Raw genomic sequence first — 22,970 nt, 5'->3', positions numbered from 1 at the left:
GGATGGATTTAATGAAGGAAAAAGGGAAAGAATGAATGAATGGATGGATGGATTTAATGAAGGAAAAATGGAAAGAATGAATGGATGAATGAATGAATGGATAGATGGATGGATTTAATGAAGGAAAAAGGGAAAGAATGAATGAATGGATGGATGGATTTAATGAAGGAAAAAGAATGAATGGATGGATGGATTTAATGAAGGAAAAAGGGAAAGAATGAACAAATGAATGGCCAGAAGAAAGAAAGAAAGAGGGAAACCCAGTAAAGAGGAGGCTGTGTCTGCAGACTGGAAGAGTGCAGGATCATGTCTTCGGCCAAGCGTCCTCTGTGGTTGAACTGGGAGAATCCTGATATCATGTCTGAGCTCCTCTTCACCAACAACGAGATCATCTTCAAGAACGGAGACGGTAGAAGATTTAGCGCACAAAGCTGAACTCTGCTGAAGGATTGTGGGTAACGGAGGTGTTTCTGTGTGCAGACCTCCGCCAGGACATGCTGACACTCCAGATCATTAAAATCATGGAAAATATCTGGCAGAACCAGGGCCTGGACCTGCGGTGAGTGTATCATCCCATGCTGGGCTCACCTGTATGCATTCTTCTTCCTGTTCCTCCATTTCTTCTTCACCTCATAATGGTCCTCTTCCTCATGTCCCTATTTTTCCTGTTCTTCATTTTCTTATTTCTAATGTCCTTCTTCCACTTTGTCTTAATGGTTTTTCTACCTGTTCTTATTCCGTTTTGTTCCTCTTCCTTTCGTTGCTCATCTTTATATATTCGTTGTTTTCTTCCTCCCGTTCTTCTTCCAGATGTTCTTTTCCTTTGCTTTTTCCTTCCTCATGTTCCTCTTCGTCCTCATGATCATCTCCTGTTCTTCTTCATGCTATTTTGTTCCTTTTGTTCATCTTTTTCCTGTTCTTGTTCCTCAATATTTTACATTTCCTGACTTTGTTCTTCTTCCTCGTGTTCTTCAGCATGCTGCCGTACGGCTGCCTGTCCATCGGGGACTGTGTGGGTCTGATTGAGGTGGTGAAGAGCAGCTTCACCATCATGCAGATTCAGTGTAAAGGAGGCCTGAAGGGGGCGCTGCAGTTCAACTCCAACACGCTGCACCACTGGATCAAGGATAAGAACCGTGGAGAGGCGTCAGTACACACCCGTCTGTCTGTCTGGTCACACACCCGTCTGTCGGTCGGTCTGTCTGGTCACACGCCCGTCTGTCGGTCGGTCTGTCTGGTCACACGCCCGTCTGTCGGTCGGTCTGTCTGGTCACACACCCGTCTGTCTGTCGGTCTGTCTGGTCCCACGCCCGTCTGTCGGTCTGTCTGGTCCCACGCCCGTCTGTCGGTCGGTCTGGTCCCACACCCGTCTGTCTGTCGGTCTGTCTGGTCCCACACCCGTCTGTCTGTCGGTCTGTCTGGTCCCACACCCGTCTGTCTGTCGGTCTGTCTGGTCCCACACCCGTCTGTCTGTCGGTCTGTCTGGTCCCACACCCGTCTGTCTGTCGGTCTGTCTGTCTGGTCCCACACCCGTCTGTCTGTCGGTCTGTCTGGTCCCACACCCGTCTGTCTGTCGGTCTGTCTGTCTGGTCCCACACCCGTCTGTCTGTCGGTCTGTCTGTCTGGTCCCACACCCGTCTGTCTGTCGGTCTGTCTGTCTGGTCCCACACCCGTCTGTCTGTCGGTCTGTCTGTCTGGTCCCACACCCGTCTGTCTGTCGGTCTGTCTGTCTGGTCCCACACCCGTCTGTCTGTCGGTCTGTCTGTCTGGTCCCACACCCGTCTGTCTGTCGGTCTGTCTGTCTGGTCCCACACCCGTCTGTCTGTCGGTCTGTCTGGTCCCACACCCGTCTGTCTGTCGGTCTGGTCCCACACCCGTCTGTCGGTCTGTCTGGTCCCACACCCGTCTGTCGGTCTGTCTGGTCCCACACCCGTCTGTCAGTCTGTCTGGTCCCACACCCGTCTGTCGGTCTGTCTGGTCCCACACCCGTCTGTCGGTCTGTCTGGTCCCACACCCGTCTGTCGGTCTGTCTGGTCCCACACCCGTCTGTCGGTCTGTCTGGTCCCACACCCGTCTGGTCCCACACCCGTCTGGTCACACACCCGTCTGTCTGTCTGTCTGTCTGGTCCCACACCCGTCTGTCTGTTTGGTCCCACACCCATCTGTCGGTCTGTCTGTCTGGTCCCACACCCGTCCGTCGGTCTGTCTGTCTGGTCCCACACCCGTCCGTCGGTCTGTCTGTCTGGTCCCACACCCGTCCGTCGGTCTGTCTGTCTGGTCCCACACCCGTCCGTCGGTCTGTCTGTCTGGTCCCACACCCGTCCGTCGGTCTGTCTGTCTGGTCCCACACCCGTCCGTCGGTCTGTCTGTCTGGTCCCACACCCGTCCGTCGGTCTGTCTGTCTGGTCCCACACCCGTCCGTCGGTCTGTCTGTCTGGTCCCACACCCGTCCGTCGGTCTGTCTGTCTGGTCCCACACCCGTCCGTCGGTCTGTCTGTCTGGTCCCACACCCGTCCGTCGGTCTGTCTGTCTGGTCCCACACCCGTCCGTCGGTCTGTCTGTCTGGTCCCACACCCGTCCGTCGGTCTGTCTGTCTGGTCCCACACCCGTCCGTCGGTCTGTCTGGTCCCACACCCGTCTGTCGGTCTGGTCCCACACCCGTCTGTCGGTCTGGTCACACACCCGTCTGGTCCCACACCCGTCTGGTCACACACCCGTCTGGTCACACACCCGTCTGTCTGTCTGTCTGTCTGTCTGGTCACACACCCGTCTGTCTGCCTGGTCCCACACCCGTCTGGTCACACACCCGTCTGTCGGTCTGTCTGGTCCCACGCCCGTCTGTCGGTCTGTCTGGTCCCACGCCCGTCTGTCTGTCGGTCTGTCTGGTCCCACGCCCGTCTGTCTGTCGGTCTGTCTGGTCCCACACCCGTCTGTCTGTCGGTCTGTCTGGTCCCACACCCGTCTGTCTGTCGGTCTGTCTGTCTGGTCCCACACCCGTCTGTCTGTCGGTCTGTCTGTCTGGTCCCACACCCGTCTGTCTGTCGGTCTGTCTGTCTGGTCCCACACCCGTCTGTCTGTCGGTCTGTCTGTCTGGTCCCACACCCGTCTGTCTGTCGGTCTGTCTGTCTGGTCCCACACCCGTCTGTCTGTCGGTCTGTCTGTCTGGTCCCACACCCGTCTGTCTGTCGGTCTGTCTGTCTGGTCCCACACCCGTCTGTCTGTCGGTCTGTCTGTCTGGTCCCACACCCGTCTGTCTGTCGGTCTGTCTGTCTGGTCCCACACCCGTCTGTCTGTCGGTCGGTCTGTCTGGTCCCACACCCGTCTGTCGGTCTGTCTGGTCCCACACCCGTCTGTCGGTCTGTCTGGTCCCACACCCGTCTGTCGGTCTGTCTGGTCCCACACCCGTCTGTCGGTCTGTCTGGTCCCACACCCGTCTGTCGGTCTGTCTGGTCCCACACCCGTCTGTCGGTCTGTCTGGTCCCACACCCGTCTGTCAGTCTGGTCCCACACCCGTCTGTCGGTCTGTCTGGTCCCACACCCGTCTGTCGGTCTGTCTGGTCCCACACCCGTCTGTCGGTCTGTCTGGTCCCACACCCGTCTGTCGGTCTGTCTGGTCCCACACCCGTCTGGTCACACACCCGTCTGTCTGTCTGTCTGTCTGGTCCCACACCCGTCTGTCTGTTTGGTCCCACACCCATCTGTCGGTCTGTCTGTCTGGTCCCACACCCGTCCGTCGGTCTGTCTGTCTGGTCCCACACCCGTCCGTCGGTCTGTCTGTCTGGTCCCACACCCGTCCGTCGGTCTGTCTGTCTGGTCCCACACCCGTCCGTCGGTCTGTCTGTCTGGTCCCACACCCGTCCGTCGGTCTGTCTGTCTGGTCCCACACCCGTCCGTCGGTCTGTCTGTCTGGTCCCACACCCGTCCGTCGGTCTGTCTGTCTGGTCCCACACCCGTCCGTCGGTCTGTCTGTCTGGTCCCACACCCGTCCGTCGGTCTGTCTGTCTGGTCCCACACCCGTCCGTCGGTCTGTCTGTCTGGTCCCACACCCGTCCGTCGGTCTGTCTGTCTGGTCCCACACCCGTCCGTCGGTCTGTCTGTCTGGTCCCACACCCGTCCGTCGGTCTGTCTGTCTGGTCCCACACCCGTCCGTCGGTCTGTCTGGTCCCACACCCGTCTGTCGGTCTGGTCCCACACCCGTCTGTCGGTCTGGTCCCACACCCGTCTGGTCACACACCCGTCTGGTCACACACCCGTCTGGTCACACACCCGTCTGTCTGTCTGTCTGTCTGTCTGGTCACACACCCGTCTGTCTGCCTGGTCCCACACCCGTCTGGTCACACACCCGTCTGTCTGTCTGTCTGTCTGTCTGGTCACACACCCGTCTGTCTGTTTGGTCCCACACCCGTCTGTCGGTCTGTCTGTCTGGTCCCACACCCGTCCGTCGGTCTGTCTGTCTGGTCCCACACCCGTCTGTCTGTCGGTCTGTCTGTCTGGTCCCACACCCGTCCGTCTGTCGGTCTGTCTGTCTGGTCCCACACCCGTCCGTCTGTCGGTCTGTCTGTCTGGTCCCACACCCGTCCGTCTGTCGGTCTGTCTGTCTGGTCCCACACCCGTCCGTCTGTCGGTCTGTCTGTCTGGTCCCACACCCGTCCGTCTGTCGGTCTGTCTGTCTGGTCCCACACCCGTCCGTCTGTCGGTCTGGTCACACACCCGTCTGGTCCCACACCCGTCTGGTCACACACCCGTCTGGTCACACACCCGTCTGGTCACACACCCGTCTGTCTGTCTGTCTGTCTGGTCACACACCCGTCTGTCTGCCTGGTCCCACACCCGTCTGGTCACACACCCGTCTGTCGGTCTGTCTGGTCCCACGCCCGTCTGTCGGTCTGTCTGGTCCCACGCCCGTCTGTCTGTCGGTCTGTCTGGTCCCACGCCCGTCTGTCTGTCGGTCTGTCTGGTCCCACGCCCGTCTGTCTGTCGGTCTGTCTGGTCCCACACCCGTCTGTCTGTCGGTCTGTCTGTCTGGTCCCACACCCGTCTGTCTGTCGGTCTGTCTGTCTGGTCCCACACCCGTCTGTCTGTCGGTCTGTCTGTCTGGTCCCACACCCGTCTGTCTGTCGGTCTGTCTGTCTGGTCCCACACCCGTCTGTCTGTCGGTCTGTCTGTCTGGTCCCACACCCGTCTGTCTGTCGGTCTGTCTGTCTGGTCCCACACCCGTCTGTCTGTCGGTCTGTCTGTCTGGTCCCACACCCGTCTGTCTGTCGGTCTGTCTGTCTGGTCCCACACCCGTCTGTCTGTCGGTCTGTCTGTCTGGTCCCACACCCGTCTGTCTGTCGGTCTGTCTGTCTGGTCCCACACCCGTCTGTCTGTCGGTCTGTCTGTCTGGTCCCACACCCGTCTGTCTGTCGGTCTGTCTGTCTGGTCCCACACCCGTCTGTCTGTCGGTCGGTCTGTCTGGTCCCACACCCGTCTGTCGGTCTGTCTGGTCCCACACCCGTCTGTCGGTCTGTCTGGTCCCACACCCGTCTGTCGGTCTGTCTGGTCCCACACCCGTCTGTCGGTCTGTCTGGTCCCACACCCGTCTGTCGGTCTGTCTGGTCCCACACCCGTCTGTCGGTCTGTCTGGTCCCACACCCGTCTGTCAGTCTGGTCCCACACCCGTCTGTCGGTCTGTCTGGTCCCACACCCGTCTGTCGGTCTGTCTGGTCCCACACCCGTCTGTCGGTCTGTCTGGTCCCACACCCGTCTGTCGGTCTGTCTGGTCCCACACCCGTCTGTCGGTCTGTCTGGTCCCACACCCGTCTGGTCACACACCCGTCTGTCTGTCTGTCTGTCTGGTCCCACACCCGTCTGTCTGTTTGGTCCCACACCCGTCTGTCGGTCTGTCTGTCTGGTCCCACACCCGTCCGTCGGTCTGTCTGTCTGGTCCCACACCCGTCCGTCGGTCTGTCTGTCTGGTCCCACACCCGTCCGTCGGTCTGTCTGTCTGGTCCCACACCCGTCCGTCGGTCTGTCTGTCTGGTCCCACACCCGTCCGTCGGTCTGTCTGTCTGGTCCCACACCCGTCCGTCGGTCTGTCTGTCTGGTCCCACACCCGTCCGTCGGTCTGTCTGTCTGGTCCCACACCCGTCCGTCGGTCTGTCTGTCTGGTCCCACACCCGTCCGTCGGTCTGTCTGTCTGGTCCCACACCCGTCCGTCGGTCTGTCTGTCTGGTCCCACACCCGTCCGTCGGTCTGTCTGTCTGGTCCCACACCCGTCCGTCGGTCTGTCTGTCTGGTCCCACACCCGTCCGTCGGTCTGTCTGTCTGGTCCCACACCCGTCCGTCGGTCTGTCTGGTCCCACACCCGTCTGTCGGTCTGGTCCCACACCCGTCTGTCGGTCTGGTCCCACACCCGTCTGTCGGTCTGGTCCCACACCCGTCTGGTCACACACCCGTCTGGTCACACACCCGTCTGGTCACACACCCGTCTGTCTGTCTGTCTGTCTGTCTGGTCACACACCCGTCTGTCTGCCTGGTCCCACACCCGTCTGGTCACACACCCGTCTGTCTGTCTGTCTGTCTGTCTGGTCACACACCCGTCTGTCTGTTTGGTCCCACACCCGTCTGTCGGTCTGTCTGTCTGGTCCCACACCCGTCCGTCGGTCTGTCTGTCTGGTCCCACACCCGTCTGTCTGTCGGTCTGTCTGTCTGGTCCCACACCCGTCCGTCTGTCGGTCTGTCTGTCTGGTCCCACACCCGTCCGTCTGTCGGTCTGTCTGTCTGGTCCCACACCCGTCCGTCTGTCGGTCTGGCTGTCTGGTCCCACACCCGTCCGTCTGTCGGTCTGTCTGTCTGGTCCCACACCCGTCCGTCTGTCGGTCTGTCTGTCTGGTCCCACACCCGTCCGTCTGTCGGTCTGTCTGTCTGGTCCCACACCCGTCTGGTCCCACACCCGTCTGTCGGTCTGTCTGTCTGGTCACACACCCGTCTGTCGGTCTGTCTGGTCCCACACCCGTCTGTCGGTCTGTCTGGTCCCACACCCGTCTGTCTGTCTGGTCACACACCCGTCTGTCTGTCTGGTCACACACCCGTCTGTCGGTCTGTCTGTCTGGTCCCACACCCGTCTGGTCACACACCCGTCCGTCTGTTTGTCTGGTCCCACACCCGTCTGTCGGTCTGTCTGTCTGGTCACACACCCGTCTGTCGGTCTGTCTGGTCCCACACCCGTCTGTCGGTCTGTCTGGTCCCACACCCGTCTGTCGGTCTGTCTGGTCCCACACCCGTCTGTCTGTCTGGTCACACACCCGTCTGTCGGTCTGTCTGTCTGGTCCCACACCCGTCTGGTCACACACCCGTCCGTCTGTCTGTCTGGTCCCAAACCCGTCTGGTCCCACACCCGTCTGGTCCCACACCCGTCCGGTCCCACACCCGTCTGGTCCCACACCCGTCTGGTCCCACACCCGTCCGTCGGTCGGTCTGGTCCCACACCCGTCCGTCGGTCTGTCTGTCTGGTCACACACCCGTCTGTCTGTCTGGTCCCACACCCGTCTGTCGGTCTGTCTGTCTGGTCCCACACCCGTCCGTCTGTCTGTCTGGTCACACACCCGTCCGTCTGTCTGTCTGGTCCCACACCCGTCTGGTCACACACCCGTCCGTCTGTCTGTCTGGTCCCACACCCGTCTGTCGGTCTGTCTGTCTGGTCCCACACCCGTCTGTCGATCTGTCTGTCTGGTCCCACACCCGTCTGTCGATCTGTCTGTCTGGTCCCACACCCGTCTGTCGATCTGTCTGTCTGGTCCCACACCCGTCTGGTCACACACCCGTCCGTCTGTCTGTCTGGTCACACACCCGTCCGTCTGTCTGTCTGGTCCCACACCCGTCTGGTCACACACCCGTCCGTCTGTCTGTCTGGTCCCACACCCGTCTGGTCCCAAACCCGTCTGGTCCCACACCCGTCCGTCTGTCTGGTCCCACACCCGTCTGGTCACACACCCGTCTGTCGGTCTGTCTGTCTGGTCCCACACCCGTCTGTCGTTCTGTCTGTCTGGTCCCACACCCGTCTGTCGGTCTGGTCACACACCCGTCTGTCGGTCTGGTCACACACCCGTCTGTCGGTCTGTCTGTCTGGTCCCACACCCGTCTGTCGGTCTGTCTGTCTGGTCCCACACCCGTCTGTCGGTCTGTCTGGTCCCACACCCGTCTGTCGGTCTGTCTGGTCCCACACCCGTCTGTCGGTCTGTCTGTCTGGTCCCACACCCGTCTGTCTGTCGGTCTGTCTGTCTGGTCCCACACCCGTCTGGTCACACACCCATCCGTCTGTCTGTCTGGTCACACACCCGTCTGATCACACACCCGTCTGTCGGTCTGTCTGGTCCCAAACCCGTCTGGTCACACACCCGTCTGTCGGTCTGTCTGGTCCCAAACCCGTCTGGTCACACACCCGTCCGTCGGTCTGTCTGGTCCCACACCCGTCCGTCGGTCTGTCTGGTCCCACACCCGTCTGGTCCCACACCCGTCCGTCGGTCGGTCTGGTCCCACACCCGTCCGTCGGTCTGTCTGGTCACACACCCGTCTGATCACACACCTGTCGGTCTGTCTGGTCCCACACCCGTCTGGTCACACACCTGTCGGTCTGTCTGGTCCCACACCCGTCTGGTCACACACCTGTCGGTCTGTCTGGTCCCACACCCGTCTGGTCACACACCTGTCGGTCTGTCTGGTCCCACACCTGTCGGTCTGTCTGGTCCCACACCCGTCTGTCCGTCTGTCTGGTCCCACACCCGTCTGTCCGTCTGTCTGGTCCCACACCCGTCTGTCCGTCTGTCTGGTCCCACACCCGTCTGGTCCCACACCCGTCCGTCGGTCGGTCTGGTCCCACACCCGTCCGTCGGTCTGTCTGGTCACACACCCGTCTGATCACACACCTGTCGGTCTGTCTGGTCCCACACCCGTCTGGTCACACACCTGTCGGTCTGTCTGGTCCCACACCCGTCTGGTCACACACCTGTCGGTCTGTCTGGTCCCACACCCGTCTGGTCACACACCTGTCGGTCTGTCTGGTCCCACACCCGTCTGGTCACACACCTGTCGGTCTGTCTGGTCCCACACCCGTCTGGTCACACACCTGTCGGTCTGTCTGGTCCCACACCCGTCTGTCCGTCTGTCTGGTCCCACACCCGTCTGGTCCCACACCCGTCTGTCCGTCTGTCTGGTCCCACACCCGTCTGGTCCCACACCCGTCTGTCCGTCTGTCTGGTCCCACACCCGTCTGGTCCCACACCCGTCTGTCCGTCTGTCTGGTCCCACACCCGTCTGGTCCCACACCCGTCTGTCCGTCTGTCTGGTCCCACACCCGTCTGGTCACACACCCGTCTGGTCCCACACCCGTCTGGTCCCACACCCGTCTGTCCGTCTGTCTGGTCCCACACCCGTCTGGTCACACACCCGTCTGGTCCCACACCCGTCTGGTCACACACCCGTCTGTCCGTCTGTCTGGTCCCACACCCGTCTGGTCCCACACCCGTCTGTCCGTCTGTCTGGTCCCACACCCGTCTGGTCCCACACCCGTCTGTCCGTCTGTCTGGTCCCACACCCGTCTGGTCCCACACCCGTCTGTCCGTCTGTCTGGTCCCACACCCGTCTGGTCCCACACCCGTCTGTCCGTCTGTCTGGTCCCACACCCGTCTGGTCACACACCCGTCTGTCCGTCTGTCTGGTCCCACACCCGTCTGGTCACACACCCGTCTGTCCGTCTGTCTGGTCCCACACCCGTCTGGTCACACACCTGTCCGTCTGTCTGGTCCCACACCCGTCCGTCCGTCTGTCTGGTCCCACACCCGTCCGTCCGTCTGTCTGGTCCCACACCCGTCTGTCTGTCTGTCTGGTTACACACCTGTCTGTGTTCTCCAGGTATGATCGGGCCATCGACCTGTTCACCAGGTCATGTGCTGGTTACTGCGTTGCCACGTTCATCTTGGGAATTGGAGATCGGCACAATTCCAACATTATGCTCAAGGAAAATGGACAGGTAAGCCAATGACTCCTCCTGCAGGCCTTGGCTCCTCCTCCTGACTCCTCCTCTCGACTCCTAGACCAAGCCTGACTCTTCATCCTGACACTTTCCTCAGTCCTTTTTTTTTCTTCTTCCTGGTTCTTATTCCTCTTGTTGACTCCTCCGATCCCTGACTCCTCCTTAGTGCCAAACTCCTCCTCCTGTCCCTGACTCCTCCTTAGTGCCAAACTCCTCCTCCTGTCCCTGACTCCTGACTGGTGACTCCTGACTGGTGACCCCGACTCCTGTCCCCGACTCCTCCTCCTCCTGACTCTGACTCTGACTCCTCCTCCTGACTCTGACTCCTTCTCGTGTCCCTGACTCCTCCTCCTGACTCTGACTCCTTCTCGTGTCCCTGACTCCTCTTCCTGACTCTGACTCTGACTCCTCCTCCTCCTCCTCCTGACTCTGACTGACCCCTCCTCGTGTCCCTGACTCCTCTTCCTGACTCTGACCCCTCCTCGTGTCCCTGACTCCTCTTCCTGACTCTGACCCCTCCTCGTGTCCCTGACTCCTCTTCCTGACTCTGACCCCTCCTCGTGTCCCTGACTCCTCCTGACTCTGACCCCTCCTCGTGTCCCTGACTCCTCCTGACTCTGACTCCTCCTCCTCTCTCTAACTCCTCCTCCTGACTCTGTCTCTGACTCCTGTCTTGACTCCTTCTGTCCCTGACTCCTCCTCCTCTCCCTGACTCCGCCTCCTCTCTCTGACTCCTCCTCCTCTCTGACTCCTCCTCCTGACTCCTCTTCCCGATCTTCCTACAGCTGTTCCACATCGACTTTGGACACTTCTTGGATCACAAGAAGAAGAAATTTGGCTACAAGAGGGAGCGAGTACCGTTTGTCCTGACCCAGGATTTCCTCGTCGTCATCAGTAAAGGAGTCCAGGAGTCCACTAAGACAAAAGAGTTTGAGAGGTCTCACCTGCTGCTCACCTGTCTGCAGCCCCCTGTGTGGACCCTTCTCACCTGTGTTCATCTTCCTGTGGCTCTGCAGGTTCCAGGAGATGTGCTACAAAGCCTACCTGGCCATTCGTCAGCATGCCAGCCTCTTCATCAACCTCTTCTCCCTCATGCTGGGCTGCGGCATGCCTGAACTGCAAAGCTTTGATGACATCGCCTACCTGCGGAAGACCCTTGCTCTGGGTAAGACGGGAAGGAGATAACATTTAAATCTCCATGTTTGTTTTACTAAGTTTACTCGGTACTGCTGGACCTGGACTGGAGAAGAAGACGGAACCAAGAAAAAAAGCTAGCAGAAAGGAAAGTAAATAGAAAACACAGAGACACGGATGGCTTGTTGCCTAAAGGCCAAAGAATAAAAATGAGTTTTTAAACATTTAAAAACAACAAGATAGTCTGTCTGACCTGTAAAGGGAGGTTGTTTCAGTTTTTGGGGCTAGAACTAAAAAGGCTCTGCATCCTCTGGATTTATAACATGTTTGAGAGACAATCCTATCTATGGTCTAGAATTCAGCAGACTCTAGACCACAGGTGTCAAACTCCAGTCCTCAAGGGTCATTATCCAGCAGGTTTTTGTTTATCCATGCTTGAATAGATTGACAAGCTGCTGGAGCCATTGGATTTGATTCCGCTATTTTGGTGCAGAAAACATAAACCTGCCGGATAGTGGCGCCTTAAGGCCTAGAGTTTTATACCGCTCCTACACTGAGACAAAAAGTGTATCTCATGGTCCCCCCGCAGGAAGACAAAGTCAGCAACTGGAAGGAGCACCAGAGATGAACACGCTAAAAACTGTAATGAGTTACCCTGAGGATCTTTAATACAGCCATACACAGGGAGTTCTGAACAAATGACCAGTTTATTGGTGGAGGAGTATGAACAGAAGATCAGTCCGGGGGAATGGTCTGCAGAAGAAACCAGGCAACAGCTGGGAGGTAAACAGGATGGCAAAATACTCATCCAGGCAACGACAAGGCTCAGAAATCCAAAGACAGGCAGGGTCGGTAACCAGAAGATCCGAAAAGTTGCGGTGTCCGTCGAGGGCAAGGCAAGGAGGGTAATCCAGGGGCATAAAGCAGAAGGTTGGCAACTGAGGATCAATCCGTAGAACGCTGGAACAAAACTAGACATAGGTCTGATTATTATCTGGCAGAAAAGGAGGGAGCTTAAGTAGGCAGTGAGAGAAAAGGAAACCAGGTGAACTGAATGAGGTAGCAGAGGCAATTAGGAAGCCAGCAGGTGGATCGAGTAATCACTGAGCGCCAGGGGATCAGGGTGGCAAAAACATGACAGTACCCCCCCCCCCCCCCCCCTCAAGGTCCGGCACCAGACATGTCAGGATGGTGGAGATGAAAATCCCGAACAAGGGACCCATCCAAAATAAAACAAGCAGGAACCCAAGAGCGCTCCTCCGGCCCATAACCCTCCCAGTCAACCAGGTACTGCAACCCACGGCCCCGCCGCCGGGAGCGGAGTAGACGACGAACAGCGTAGGCAGGTCCCCCATCAATGAACCGGGCGGGAGGAGGGGGCAAACTGGGAAGAGAACACAGGTTTGATACGGGAGACATGGAAAGTGGGGCAAACCCGCAGGGTCCTAGGCAGTCGAAGACGTACAGCCATGGGGTTAACCACCCTGGTTATAGGGAAAGGGCCAATGAAGCAAGGGGCCAACTTGCGATTCTCAACCCGAAGGGGAAGGTCCTTGGTTGACAACCACACCTCCTGCCCCACTTGATACTCCGGTGCAGCAATCCGCCGACGATTAGCAGCCCGTGAATACACTGCAGACGTCGTCAACAGGCCACAACGAGCCCTCCGCCATACACGCTGACATCTCAGTGCTGCTGAGTGAGCCGAGGGGACTGTGATGGCAAGCTCCTGTAAATCAAAGACTGGCGGCTGGTATCCATACACAGTGTAGAACGGAGAGAGCCCTGTGGAGCTGGAGGGGAGCGAGTTAAGGGAATATTACACCCAAGGAATGTTCTGTGACCACATGGAGGGATCCCGTTCACACAACATACGTAGCTTAGTCTCCACCTCCTGGTTGACCCGCTCCGTCTGTCCGTCTGTGGATGATACCCAGAGGAGAGACTCACTTGGATCCCAAGAAGGTTACAAAACTCCTTCCAAAATCGAGACAAATTGGGGACCTCTGTCAGAGACGATGTCATCCGGAAGTCCATGTAAACGAAATACCTCCCTGGCAAGGATCTCCCCTAATTCCTTAGAAGACGGCAACTTGGCAAGAGGAATCAAATGAGTCATTTTGGAGAAACGGTCAACTGTGGTAAGTAGTACTGAATGATTCTTGGAACTGGGCAGACCTGTGATGAAATCCATTGACAAATGAGACCAAGGATGACGTGGAATTGGGAGCGGCCGCAGAGAACCAGCTGGCGGTCGAGAAGACTTAGCTTGGGAACAGACACGGCAAGCAGCAATAAATTCCTTGACGTCCTGGACCAAGGTCTCCCACCAGAAGCGACTCTGTACCACTGACAGAGTCTTGGTCACACCTGGGTGACAAAATAAACGAGAACAATGACAAAACCTCTGGGACAAGGTGCACTGGAACAAAGAGGCGACCCTGGGGACAGTTCTCAGGAATCTGGTGTTGTTGCTGGGCCTCCCTTATCTCTCTCTCCAAACTGAGTCTGACGACCCCCAGAATGGGGAAGGATGTAGTAATTCTGACCATCGGACTGTCCCTCCTCCGGAACCTCGTGAAGCCTTGAGAGAGAATCCGGCTTGGTGTTCTTAGTTCCTGGTCTGTAGGATAGGGAGAAGTTAAATCTGCTGAAGAACAGGGACCATCTAGCCTGTCTGGGATTGAGTCTCTTAGCAGATCGTAGGTACTCAAGGTTCTTATGATCCGTCCACACAATGAATGGGTGCTTAGCCCCCTCCAGCCAGTGCCAGTTTAACTGCCAGGAGCTCGCTATCTCCCACATCATAATTCCTCTCGGTTGTGGAGAGACCTCTTGAAAAGAAGGCACATGGATGAGTCTTGCCATTAGAAAACCTTTGACTTAGAATAGCACCCACTCCTGAGTCAGAGGCATCCACTTCAACAATAAACTGCCGATCAGAATCCGGTGCGTGGAGGACAGGTGCCGAGGTGAACAAGTCCTTTAGGCGAGAGAAGGCACGGTATGCCGCTGTGTTCCAAATAAACCTGTTCTTAGATGAAGTAAGAGCATGCAAAGGTGAGGCGATGGAACTGTAATTTCTTATGAACCTGCGATAGAAATTGGCAAAGCCGAGGAATCTCTGAAGTTGCTTGCGAGACTGGGGAACCGGCCATTCCTTCACCGCTGAAACTTTGAGATCCATGGACATTCTGTTGGGCGAGATGACATAGCCCAGAAACGATATAGAACTTCGGTGGAACTCACACTTCTCTGCTTTTACAAAAAGGTTATTCTGTAAGAGACGGAGCAGGACAGTGCAGACATGGCTCTGGTGCGTGGGGAGGTCTTTGGAGAAAAAAAAAAATCAAAATGTCATCAAGATAAACAAAAACATAGTCCAACCATATCTCTGAGAACATAATTAATTAGGGACTGAAAAACTGCAGGGGCATTAGTTAGGCCAAAAGGCATGACAAGGTACTCGTAATGCCCTGTGGGTGTATTGAATGCAGTCTTCCACTCATCTCCCTCTTTGATGCGGATGAGGTGATAGGCATTCCTGAGATCCAGCTTGGTGAAGATGGTGGCACCCTGAATGAGATCAAACGCAGTGTTCATAAGGGGAAGAGGATAACGGTTCTTTATAGTTATGTCATTTAGTCCTCTGTAGTCAATGCATGGTCTTAGAGTTCCATCCTTCTTTCCTACAAAAAAAAAAAAAACAAAAAAAACCCCTGCAACAGCAGGAGATGGAGGGGCGTATTATTCCAGTCTTAAGTGCCCCTTCAATGTACTCCTTCATGGCATGAGTCTCAGGTCCTAAGGAGTATAAATGGCCCTTGGGAGGGAAGGTACCGGGTAAAAAAAAAAAAAAAAAAAAAAATCAATGGAGCAGTCATAGGGACGATGTGGAGGAAGAGAAGTTGCCAAGTGCTTGTTGAATACCTGCTTGAGATCATGATACTCAGGAGGAACCTTAGAAAGATCTGGGTATGTCTCTTGACAAACTGGTTCAGCGGAGAGTGAATTAGCCGTTAGAAGACATGTGGAATAACAAGAGGATGACCAGCTCAGGACCTCACTTGTCCTCCAATCAATGTGCGGATTGTGGTGAAGCAGCCATGAAGCACCAAGAATAATGGGTAGCTCAGGGGAATGGACGACAAGGAAGGATACCATCTCCTGGTGATTTCCTCCTGCAATGAACTTGAGAGGCGCAGTCTCTTCCGTGATCTGGTGCAGCACGTGACCATCAAGTGCAAATACTTTCTGCTTCTTAGAGGTGGGTAGTAATGGAATGTTAAGAGATCTTGCCAAGCCCACATCCATGAATTCCGTATCAGCCCCAGAATCGATACATGCCATAACCTGCTTAGGAAGACCATTTATGAGGAGTTGTGCCTGTAACGAGACTAAAGAGGATTTCACCAACCTCTGACTCAGTAGGAACCTCCTCTCTCCTACTGAGCCTGGTCTTTTAATGGACACTGGTGAACCAGGTGACCGCCCTCTCCGCAATAGAAGCACAATCCCTCCTTTGAACGTCGTGCCCTCTCTTGTGGTGTCAAGCGGGTCCGTCCAATCTGCATGGGAACCACTGGGTCCCCTACTGGAGCTGGGAATACAGGAGATTGTGCCAGGGGATTACATTGTGACACGGGCCTTGATGTAGTGCGAAGGCTGTTAGAGGTTCGGCTCCTCTCCACTCTGCGTTCGTGAAGCCTCTGATCGATCCTGGAGGAGAGCATCTCCAGCTGGTTCAGACATCTCGGAGCTTCCCGGGTAGCCAGTTCATCCTTAATCTCCTCATTAAGTCCTTGATAGAAAGCGTCACATAACGCCTCATCATTCCAGCGGCTTTCTGCTGACAGCGTATGAAAATCTATTATATAGTCAGTAACCTGTCTCTTGCCTTGCTTTAGAGCTAACAGACCCCGGGCAGCTTCTCTCTCAGGTGGGACTGGGTCAAAGACTGATGAGCTCCCTTGTGAAGTCCTTGTAATCATAGCAGATGAACGAGTCTCTCTGCCATTCGGCCGTTCCCCACAGCTTGGCTTTCCCTGAAAAAAGTGAAATCATATAGGCAATCCTAGCCCGTTCTGACGGGAAGGAAGAGGGCTGCAATTCAAAATGGATCTCACACTGGGTTATGAAGGGCCGACACTGACTCCGCTCACCTGAAAATACCTCTGGAGGAGTCGGACGTGGTTCATGGCAAGGTGAGACTTGGCAAAGAGACGATGATCCAGTTGCTTGGACAGAGGCCCCTTCCAGTGGAGCTGTAACTGAGGAGAGGTTAGAGAGCATAGTCATCATGTCCTGCATGCTTGATTCCAATTTGGTGATGGACTTCTCAACACATGAGCGCCACTCCTGTGTGGACGATGGATCCATGTTGGCCAGATAATACTGTAATGAGTTACCCTGAGGATCCTTAATACAGCCACACAGGGAGTTCTGGACAAATGACCAGTTTATTGGTGGAGGAGTATGAACAGATCAGTCCAGGGGAGTGGTCTGCAGAAGAAACCAGGCAACAGCTGGGAGGTAAACAGGATGGCAAAATACTCGTCCAGGCAACGACAAGGCTCAGAAATCCAAAGACAGGCAGGGTCGGTAACCAGAAGATCCGAAAAGTTGCGGTGTCCGTCGAGGGCAAGGCAAGGAGGGTAATCCAGGGGCATAAAGCAGAAGGTTGGCAACTGAGGCTCAATCCGTAGACCGCTGGAACAAAACTAGACATAGGTCTGATTATTATCTGGCAGAAAAGGAGGGATTGGAGGGAGCTTAAGTAGGCAGTGAGAGAAAAGGAAACCAGGTGAACTGAATGAGGTAGCAGAGGCAATTAGGAAGCCAGCAGGTGGATCGAGTAATCAATGATGAGCGCCAGGGGATCAGGGTGGCAAAAACATGACAAAAAACAGAAGAGAATATATTTAAACTAAAACTTGATTCATACACGAAAATAAATGAACAGAAAATGCTGTTGCTTAGTAAATGTAAGAGACAGCTGGGTGACTGTCAGCAGAATATACGGAGTGAAACCTGTTTGAAGAAGAGAGATCATGTCCATGTGACTGCATTTATACAAAGGTCAGAGATAGACCAGGAAGACCCCGAGACCTGGGCAAATGGTCTAAACCGTCATTTTGCTGTGTTATATGCAACAGCAGGATCTATCTGAGAAAACTGTCGATTTGCTGAGAATAACATACAAAAACAAAGAAACCAACACGTAAAATGTTGGCCTCTCTAGTTCCTACACGAACTAAAAAGACTAAATTTAAACTAGTGAACCCCTAAATATCAGTCCACAAACATTAGTAGGTCCCAGTCATGTCATGGTGACATTAAAGCAAAAGTCCTGGGACAGCGAGCCCAGCTCCTTTTCTTTACTGTAGACTACAACACTTGAAAATACACAACGGCCGAACCTTTCAGCTTTTCTTTCCAGGTGTTTACATCTGGCTCTGATGCACGACTCAGGAGATCATGCTGTTTTTAGGTGATCTACGTGTTGGAACAGAGAGATAAAACAAGTTCAAACTGGTTATCTGGCAGTGATTATTTAGTGTGTAAGGACTGGAACCTGTGGCGCATCCACATCACCACATTTCTGCATTCTTCTTCTGAGGTGCTTTTCCAGGCTTTCACCACAACCTCTTTAGTTGTTTTTGCTTCGGGGGGCTTCAGTCTCTTCTCCAGCAGGTAAAATGCTGGTCTGAAGCTGGAGATGGACCTGGCCAGTATAAAATCTTGTCCCTGTTGAATATCTCAGTGCATGGGATCATTTCCTGCTGCATGATGAAGCATCTTCCAGCTTGGTCGCATCTTTCTTTAAACCAGCAGACAATATTTCTGTGGACTTCTGAGTTAATTGTGCCATCATGTTACATTATCAATAAAGAAGACTGCAGGTGTGACTCACTGGGGTTGTTGCTAGAATGTGCACCTTTCACTAGGCTCTTTTCGTTGGCTGGGATGTGGATGTTTTCTTTGGTGGACATCAGCTGTTTTAATGCCATTTGCTGCTGTTATTTCTCAGTTTTCTGTGTTTATGTCCAGGATTTTCACGTCATGCTTACAGAAATTTTTGAAGTATAGTTGAGGGTGGCTAACTGTTGTCTTGCTAGAAGCATGTTTGCTGTAGTGGATATCCTAGGGAACCCTCTATCCTCCATCACATGCAATGTCTGCATCCTGACCCAGGTTGATGGTCAGTCCAAGGTCTTTGCAAACCAGGGAGAATCTGTCCATCAGGCGTTGGAGGTCTTGTTCTGTGTGTGAAATGATGCCAGAATTAGCACAGAGGATAACTTGGATGATTATCTCATGCACTTTGGCCTTTGCTTTCAGTTGAGCCAGATAGAAAAGTCAACCATCAGATCTGGTACAGAGGAACACCCCTTCTGTTGCAGCTCTGAAAGTGTGCTTTAGGAGCAGGGTGAAAAAAGATACCAAAGAGGGTAGGAGCAAAGATGCATCTTAACTTGACTCCATTCTTGATGTCAAAGGGGTTGCACATCATGCCCTCAAACAGTGTCTGTCTTTATGTTTTTGTGAAAGGTCTTATGAAGCTGTGGAGTTTTGGGGGCCTTCCGATCTTTGAGAGGATGGTTAACAACCATTTCCTGCTGACCAGGTGAAGGCATTGGTCAGGTCTATGGAGGCTATGTAGAAGGACTTGTATTTTTCTTCGCATTTCTCCTGAAGTTGGTGTAAGGAGATCATGTCCACTCTAGACATTTGGCTCAAAAGCCACATTGAGCCACAGAAACATGACGCAAGCATAGTTTCCCTGCAGTATTCAGGAGGGAGAGGCCTCTATAGTTGTTCCAGTCTCCCCTGTCACCTTAATTCTTGTAGAGCATGATGATCCTAGCATCTAGAATATCTTGCAACATGGCTCCCTCTTTGCAAAACTGGCAAAGACGTTGTGAAGAGGCTGCAGGAGGGTGTCTTCACAGCTTGATAAGGTCTGGGGGGATGCCGTCACTACCAAGTGCTTTCCATCACTCTGGTAAAAATTAATCTTTGTATCTTTAGTCCATTAAACTATGTCCGAGAATGTTTCTGGCTTGTATCTGAATTATCTGGCTAACTCCAGTCTGACCTTCCTGTTCTTCTTGCTCATAAGCGATTATCATCTTCTGGTGTAGCCAGGGCTCTAAATTAACACCTGCCAACCTGCCAAATACAGGTTAAAATTCTGTTTGGCATGTAAAAACAAAAACATAGACATTTTGGCAGTTGATGAATAAGTGATGTGTCTGTCATGAGAACTACAAAGGCTGCCTCTCATTAGGGAAGTTGAAACTTTCACAGCTACTGCGCAGTAAACAAGGGACTGGACTTTGCTTTGATGGGCACACCATGTGCCCAATCACCGACATGGTTCAGAAGACAGTAAGTGGGTCAGTGGAAGGAATATTTTGAAGACCTCCACATTCCCACCAATGCATCGTCCAATGAGGAAGCAGAGCCTGGAGACTGAGGCGAGCTCTCCTATCTCCAGTGGCTGTGGTCACTGAGGTAGTTAAAAAAATGTCCTCATGGCAGAAGTCAGCCTAGAGTTGGTAAAGCTGCCCTGGCTGACAACACCTCTGGAGAATTGTGTGGTCGTTGATAACAATGCCTCTGGATTTGCACGCTGGGGTGATGGTCCACCTCTTTAGGAAGTTTAAACTGGAGGATGTGCTCCAGCTACAGGGGGACCACACATCTCAGCCTACTTGGGAAGGGCGTTTCAGGGATCCCGAAGGGCAGTATCCATTGCAAAGTTGAATCCCAGATTGAAGAGGAACAGTGTTGTTTTGTTCTGGTTGTGGAAGAGTGGACTATCTCTACATCCTTTTTAGTTAATCAAATCAGTCCACATGTAAATAGGGGACATGGAGAAGGTGTCTGACCATGTACCCTGGGGACCCCTGTAGGAGGTGCTCAGGGAGTATGAAGTACTGGACCCCCTTGTACGAGCTGTCCTTTTAGGAATGCCAAAGCTTGGTGGGTGGCATTGCTGGAAGTAAGTCAGACACGTTTCCAGTGAGGGTTGGACTAGGCCAAGATTGCCCTTGGTCTTATTCTGTTCATAACATTATGGACATAATTTATAGGGTCATCTTAGGTGTTGATAGGATTGAGATTGGTGGCCTCAGGATTGGGTCTCTGCTTTCTGCAGATAATGTGGTTCTGTTGGCTTCATCTGGTCACGAACTTAAGCTCTCTCTCAAGCGTTGTCATGAGGATTAACACCTCCAAATCTGAGACGATGCTCCTCAGCCACAAAAGGGTGGAGCTTCCTCCCCAGGTTGGGAATGAGGTTCTGATGAGTTCCAATGTATCAGGGTCTTGTTCACCACAGGAGCTGTGAGGAAGAGAGAAGTTGTGGATTCACTGGCCCATCTATGTTCCGACCTTGAAAGATCACAAATGTAGGTGGCTGAAATGAGTTTACTCCACAGAGTGGCCAGGCTCTCTCTGAGAGATAGGGGGAGAAACTCAGTCATCCAGGAGATCTGAGTAGAAATGCTGCTCCTCCACACCCAGAGGAGCTAAATGAGGCGGATTGGCCAGCTAGTCCGGTTGCCTCATGGACGCCTCCTTAGTGCAATGGTCTGGGCATGTTCCTTCAGGAGGAGACCCCTGGGAAGACCCAGGACATGCTGGAGGGATTAAATTTCTCAGATGACCCTGTAATCTCTTGGGATCCCCACTACAAGCTAAGTCTGGGGTTCCTTGTTAAGGCAGCTGCCCCTGCGAGCCATCCCCAGATAAACAGTAGAAAATGGATTGAGTGATGGCTGGATAGACATATCCATCTATCCTAACCACTTATTGCAGTTCAGGGTCATGGGAAGCTGGAGCTTTTCCCAGCAATCAGTGACAAAGAGGCACCCTAGACAGGTCCATCTCAGGGGATACACATGCATATACATATTCAAGTGTATACATATAATGTTCATATACATATCCATATCCATGTTCACATCACCACAACACTTTCCTATTTACAGTCAAGTAATAGAAAATGTACCATTTTTTAGGTAACTGACCATAGCTGTCTTTGCAAGTCTTTCTTTGCCTTTTTATCCAAACTCTCTGTCTGCCTATCTTTCTGTCTGTCTCAGAAAAAAGCCAGCAGGAAGCACTGGAATATTTCACTAAGCAGATGAACGATGCTCATCATGGAGGATGGAGCACCAAGATGGACTGGATCTTCCACACTATCAGACATATGCCCAATGAACACTGACATCGTCTCACAAACACAGACTTCCCCTTTCATACACACACACACACACATACATGCAATCACACACACATAAGATGGAAACAAAAAACTGTCCAAGTTGTACAGTCTGGTGTCCATACCTGAGGCTCTTGAAAGGGCCAAACAAAGACTCCAAGCCTCGGTCACCTAACTGAGGAGATACACAGAACATTAAAGGCCAGGAAAATAAACCAGTTGGTTTATTTTGTAGGTACAATAAGGGAGCAGTGAAGAACAGTGGTTAAAAGAACTAACAGCTGTCCACTGCTCCCTCAGCACCTGGAGCGGACATGATCCATGCCTACTGGTTTAAGAAGCTGACTTCACTCCATGAGCATCTAGCAACACAAATAACCCACCTCCTGAGGGATGGGACTCACCCTGAATGGCTGACCAAGGGACGAACAGTCTTGATACGGAAAGACCACCACAAGGGATCAGTCCCATCCAACTACCGGCCAATAACCTGCCTCTCCACGACATTGAAGCTCCTGTTGGGCATCATAGTGGCTAAGGTAAGTGGACACATGGATCAATACATGGCAGAGACAAAATGGCATTGGTAAAGGAACCAGGGGAGTCAAACACTAGCTGTAGGTTGATATGACTATCGCCCATGACTGTAAAACCAGACAGACAAACCTGTGCACCACCTGGATTGACGACCAGAAAGCGTACGACTTGATGCCACACACGTGGATCCTGGAATGTCTGAAGCTATACAAGATCAACCGCTGCAAGAGGACCTTCGCTGCAAACTCAATGAGGCTGTGGCAGACCACCCTGGAGGCCAACTTCAAGCCAATAACACAAGTCTCCATCAAATGTGGCATGTACCAAGGAGATGTCCTGTCCCTGCTGCTGTTCTGTAGAGGCCTGAACCCCCTCAGCCAACTATTCAACAGGACTGGCTATGGATACCGTCTCAGGAATGGAACCACCATCAGCCACCTCCTGTACATGGATGACATCCAGCTGTACGCTAAGAGTGAGCGGGACATCGACTCACTGATCCACATCACCAGGATCTACAGCAGAAACATCGGAATGTCAAGTGGACTGGCAGGCTAAGAATACATGGAACAACATAAGCAAGTAGCAGAACTTGTGTGTATGTTTGCTGCACTATAATGATGATGATGATGGGGTGTGGTACCACATCGTTGTCATATTAATGTGACTCTCAGGGTCAGAAATCAGAGCACTGTTTCAAGAGACCAAAGTCATGCTGGGAACACAGGATGATGAAGTCATACTGATATTGTTGTGTCTTCCGTACGGTGCTATGGGTATCTTGTGCACTGTGCCAGCTGTTTAAAAATTAAACAGTTTTTAAACAAGTAGCATTTGAAACAACGTTTGAAAAACAGCTATAAATGAATAATTAAAGGAACAAACTGAAAATTGTCACCAGCAAATGGAACACTGTGGATAAATAAAGCAATAAAAATGTTTCCAGAAAAATAATTAATACTTGGGTAAAGACAATCACCAGTTCTGACCTGTGAATGCAGCGATGAACAACAAGGGATGGAGTCAGAGTCAAGATGAGTTCAGATGTTTCTTCCT

The 22,970-nt window shown here is 53.5% G+C and overlaps 1 protein-coding gene across 1 annotated transcript in view; it reads left to right on the top strand.

The window, feature by feature from the left end:
* The window catches only part of LOC306769399 (phosphatidylinositol 4,5-bisphosphate 3-kinase catalytic subunit alpha isoform), a 62,228-nt gene extending 40,836 nt beyond the window's left edge, over positions 1–21,392 (top strand). Inside the window, exons 22-28 of the mRNA XM_079257983.1 lie at positions 288–409; positions 481–559; positions 976–1,146; positions 9,892–10,009; positions 10,798–10,949; positions 11,029–11,177; positions 21,259–21,392. Of these exons, the coding sequence (XP_079114109.1) occupies positions 288–409; positions 481–559; positions 976–1,146; positions 9,892–10,009; positions 10,798–10,949; positions 11,029–11,177; positions 21,259–21,383 (916 nt within the window). The 3' untranslated portion in view covers positions 21,384–21,392. The remainder of the gene's footprint in view (positions 1–287; positions 410–480; positions 560–975; positions 1,147–9,891; positions 10,010–10,797; positions 10,950–11,028; positions 11,178–21,258) is intronic.
* The last annotated feature ends 1,578 nt before the right edge of the window (positions 21,393–22,970 follow it).

Source organism: Telmatherina bonti (assembly GCF_933228915.1).
Source record: "Telmatherina bonti genome assembly, chromosome: 18".
In the NCBI taxonomy this organism is placed as follows: domain Eukaryota; kingdom Metazoa; phylum Chordata; class Actinopteri; order Atheriniformes; family Telmatherinidae; genus Telmatherina; species Telmatherina bonti.
This window is presented reverse-complemented; position numbering and strand designations above follow the sequence as displayed.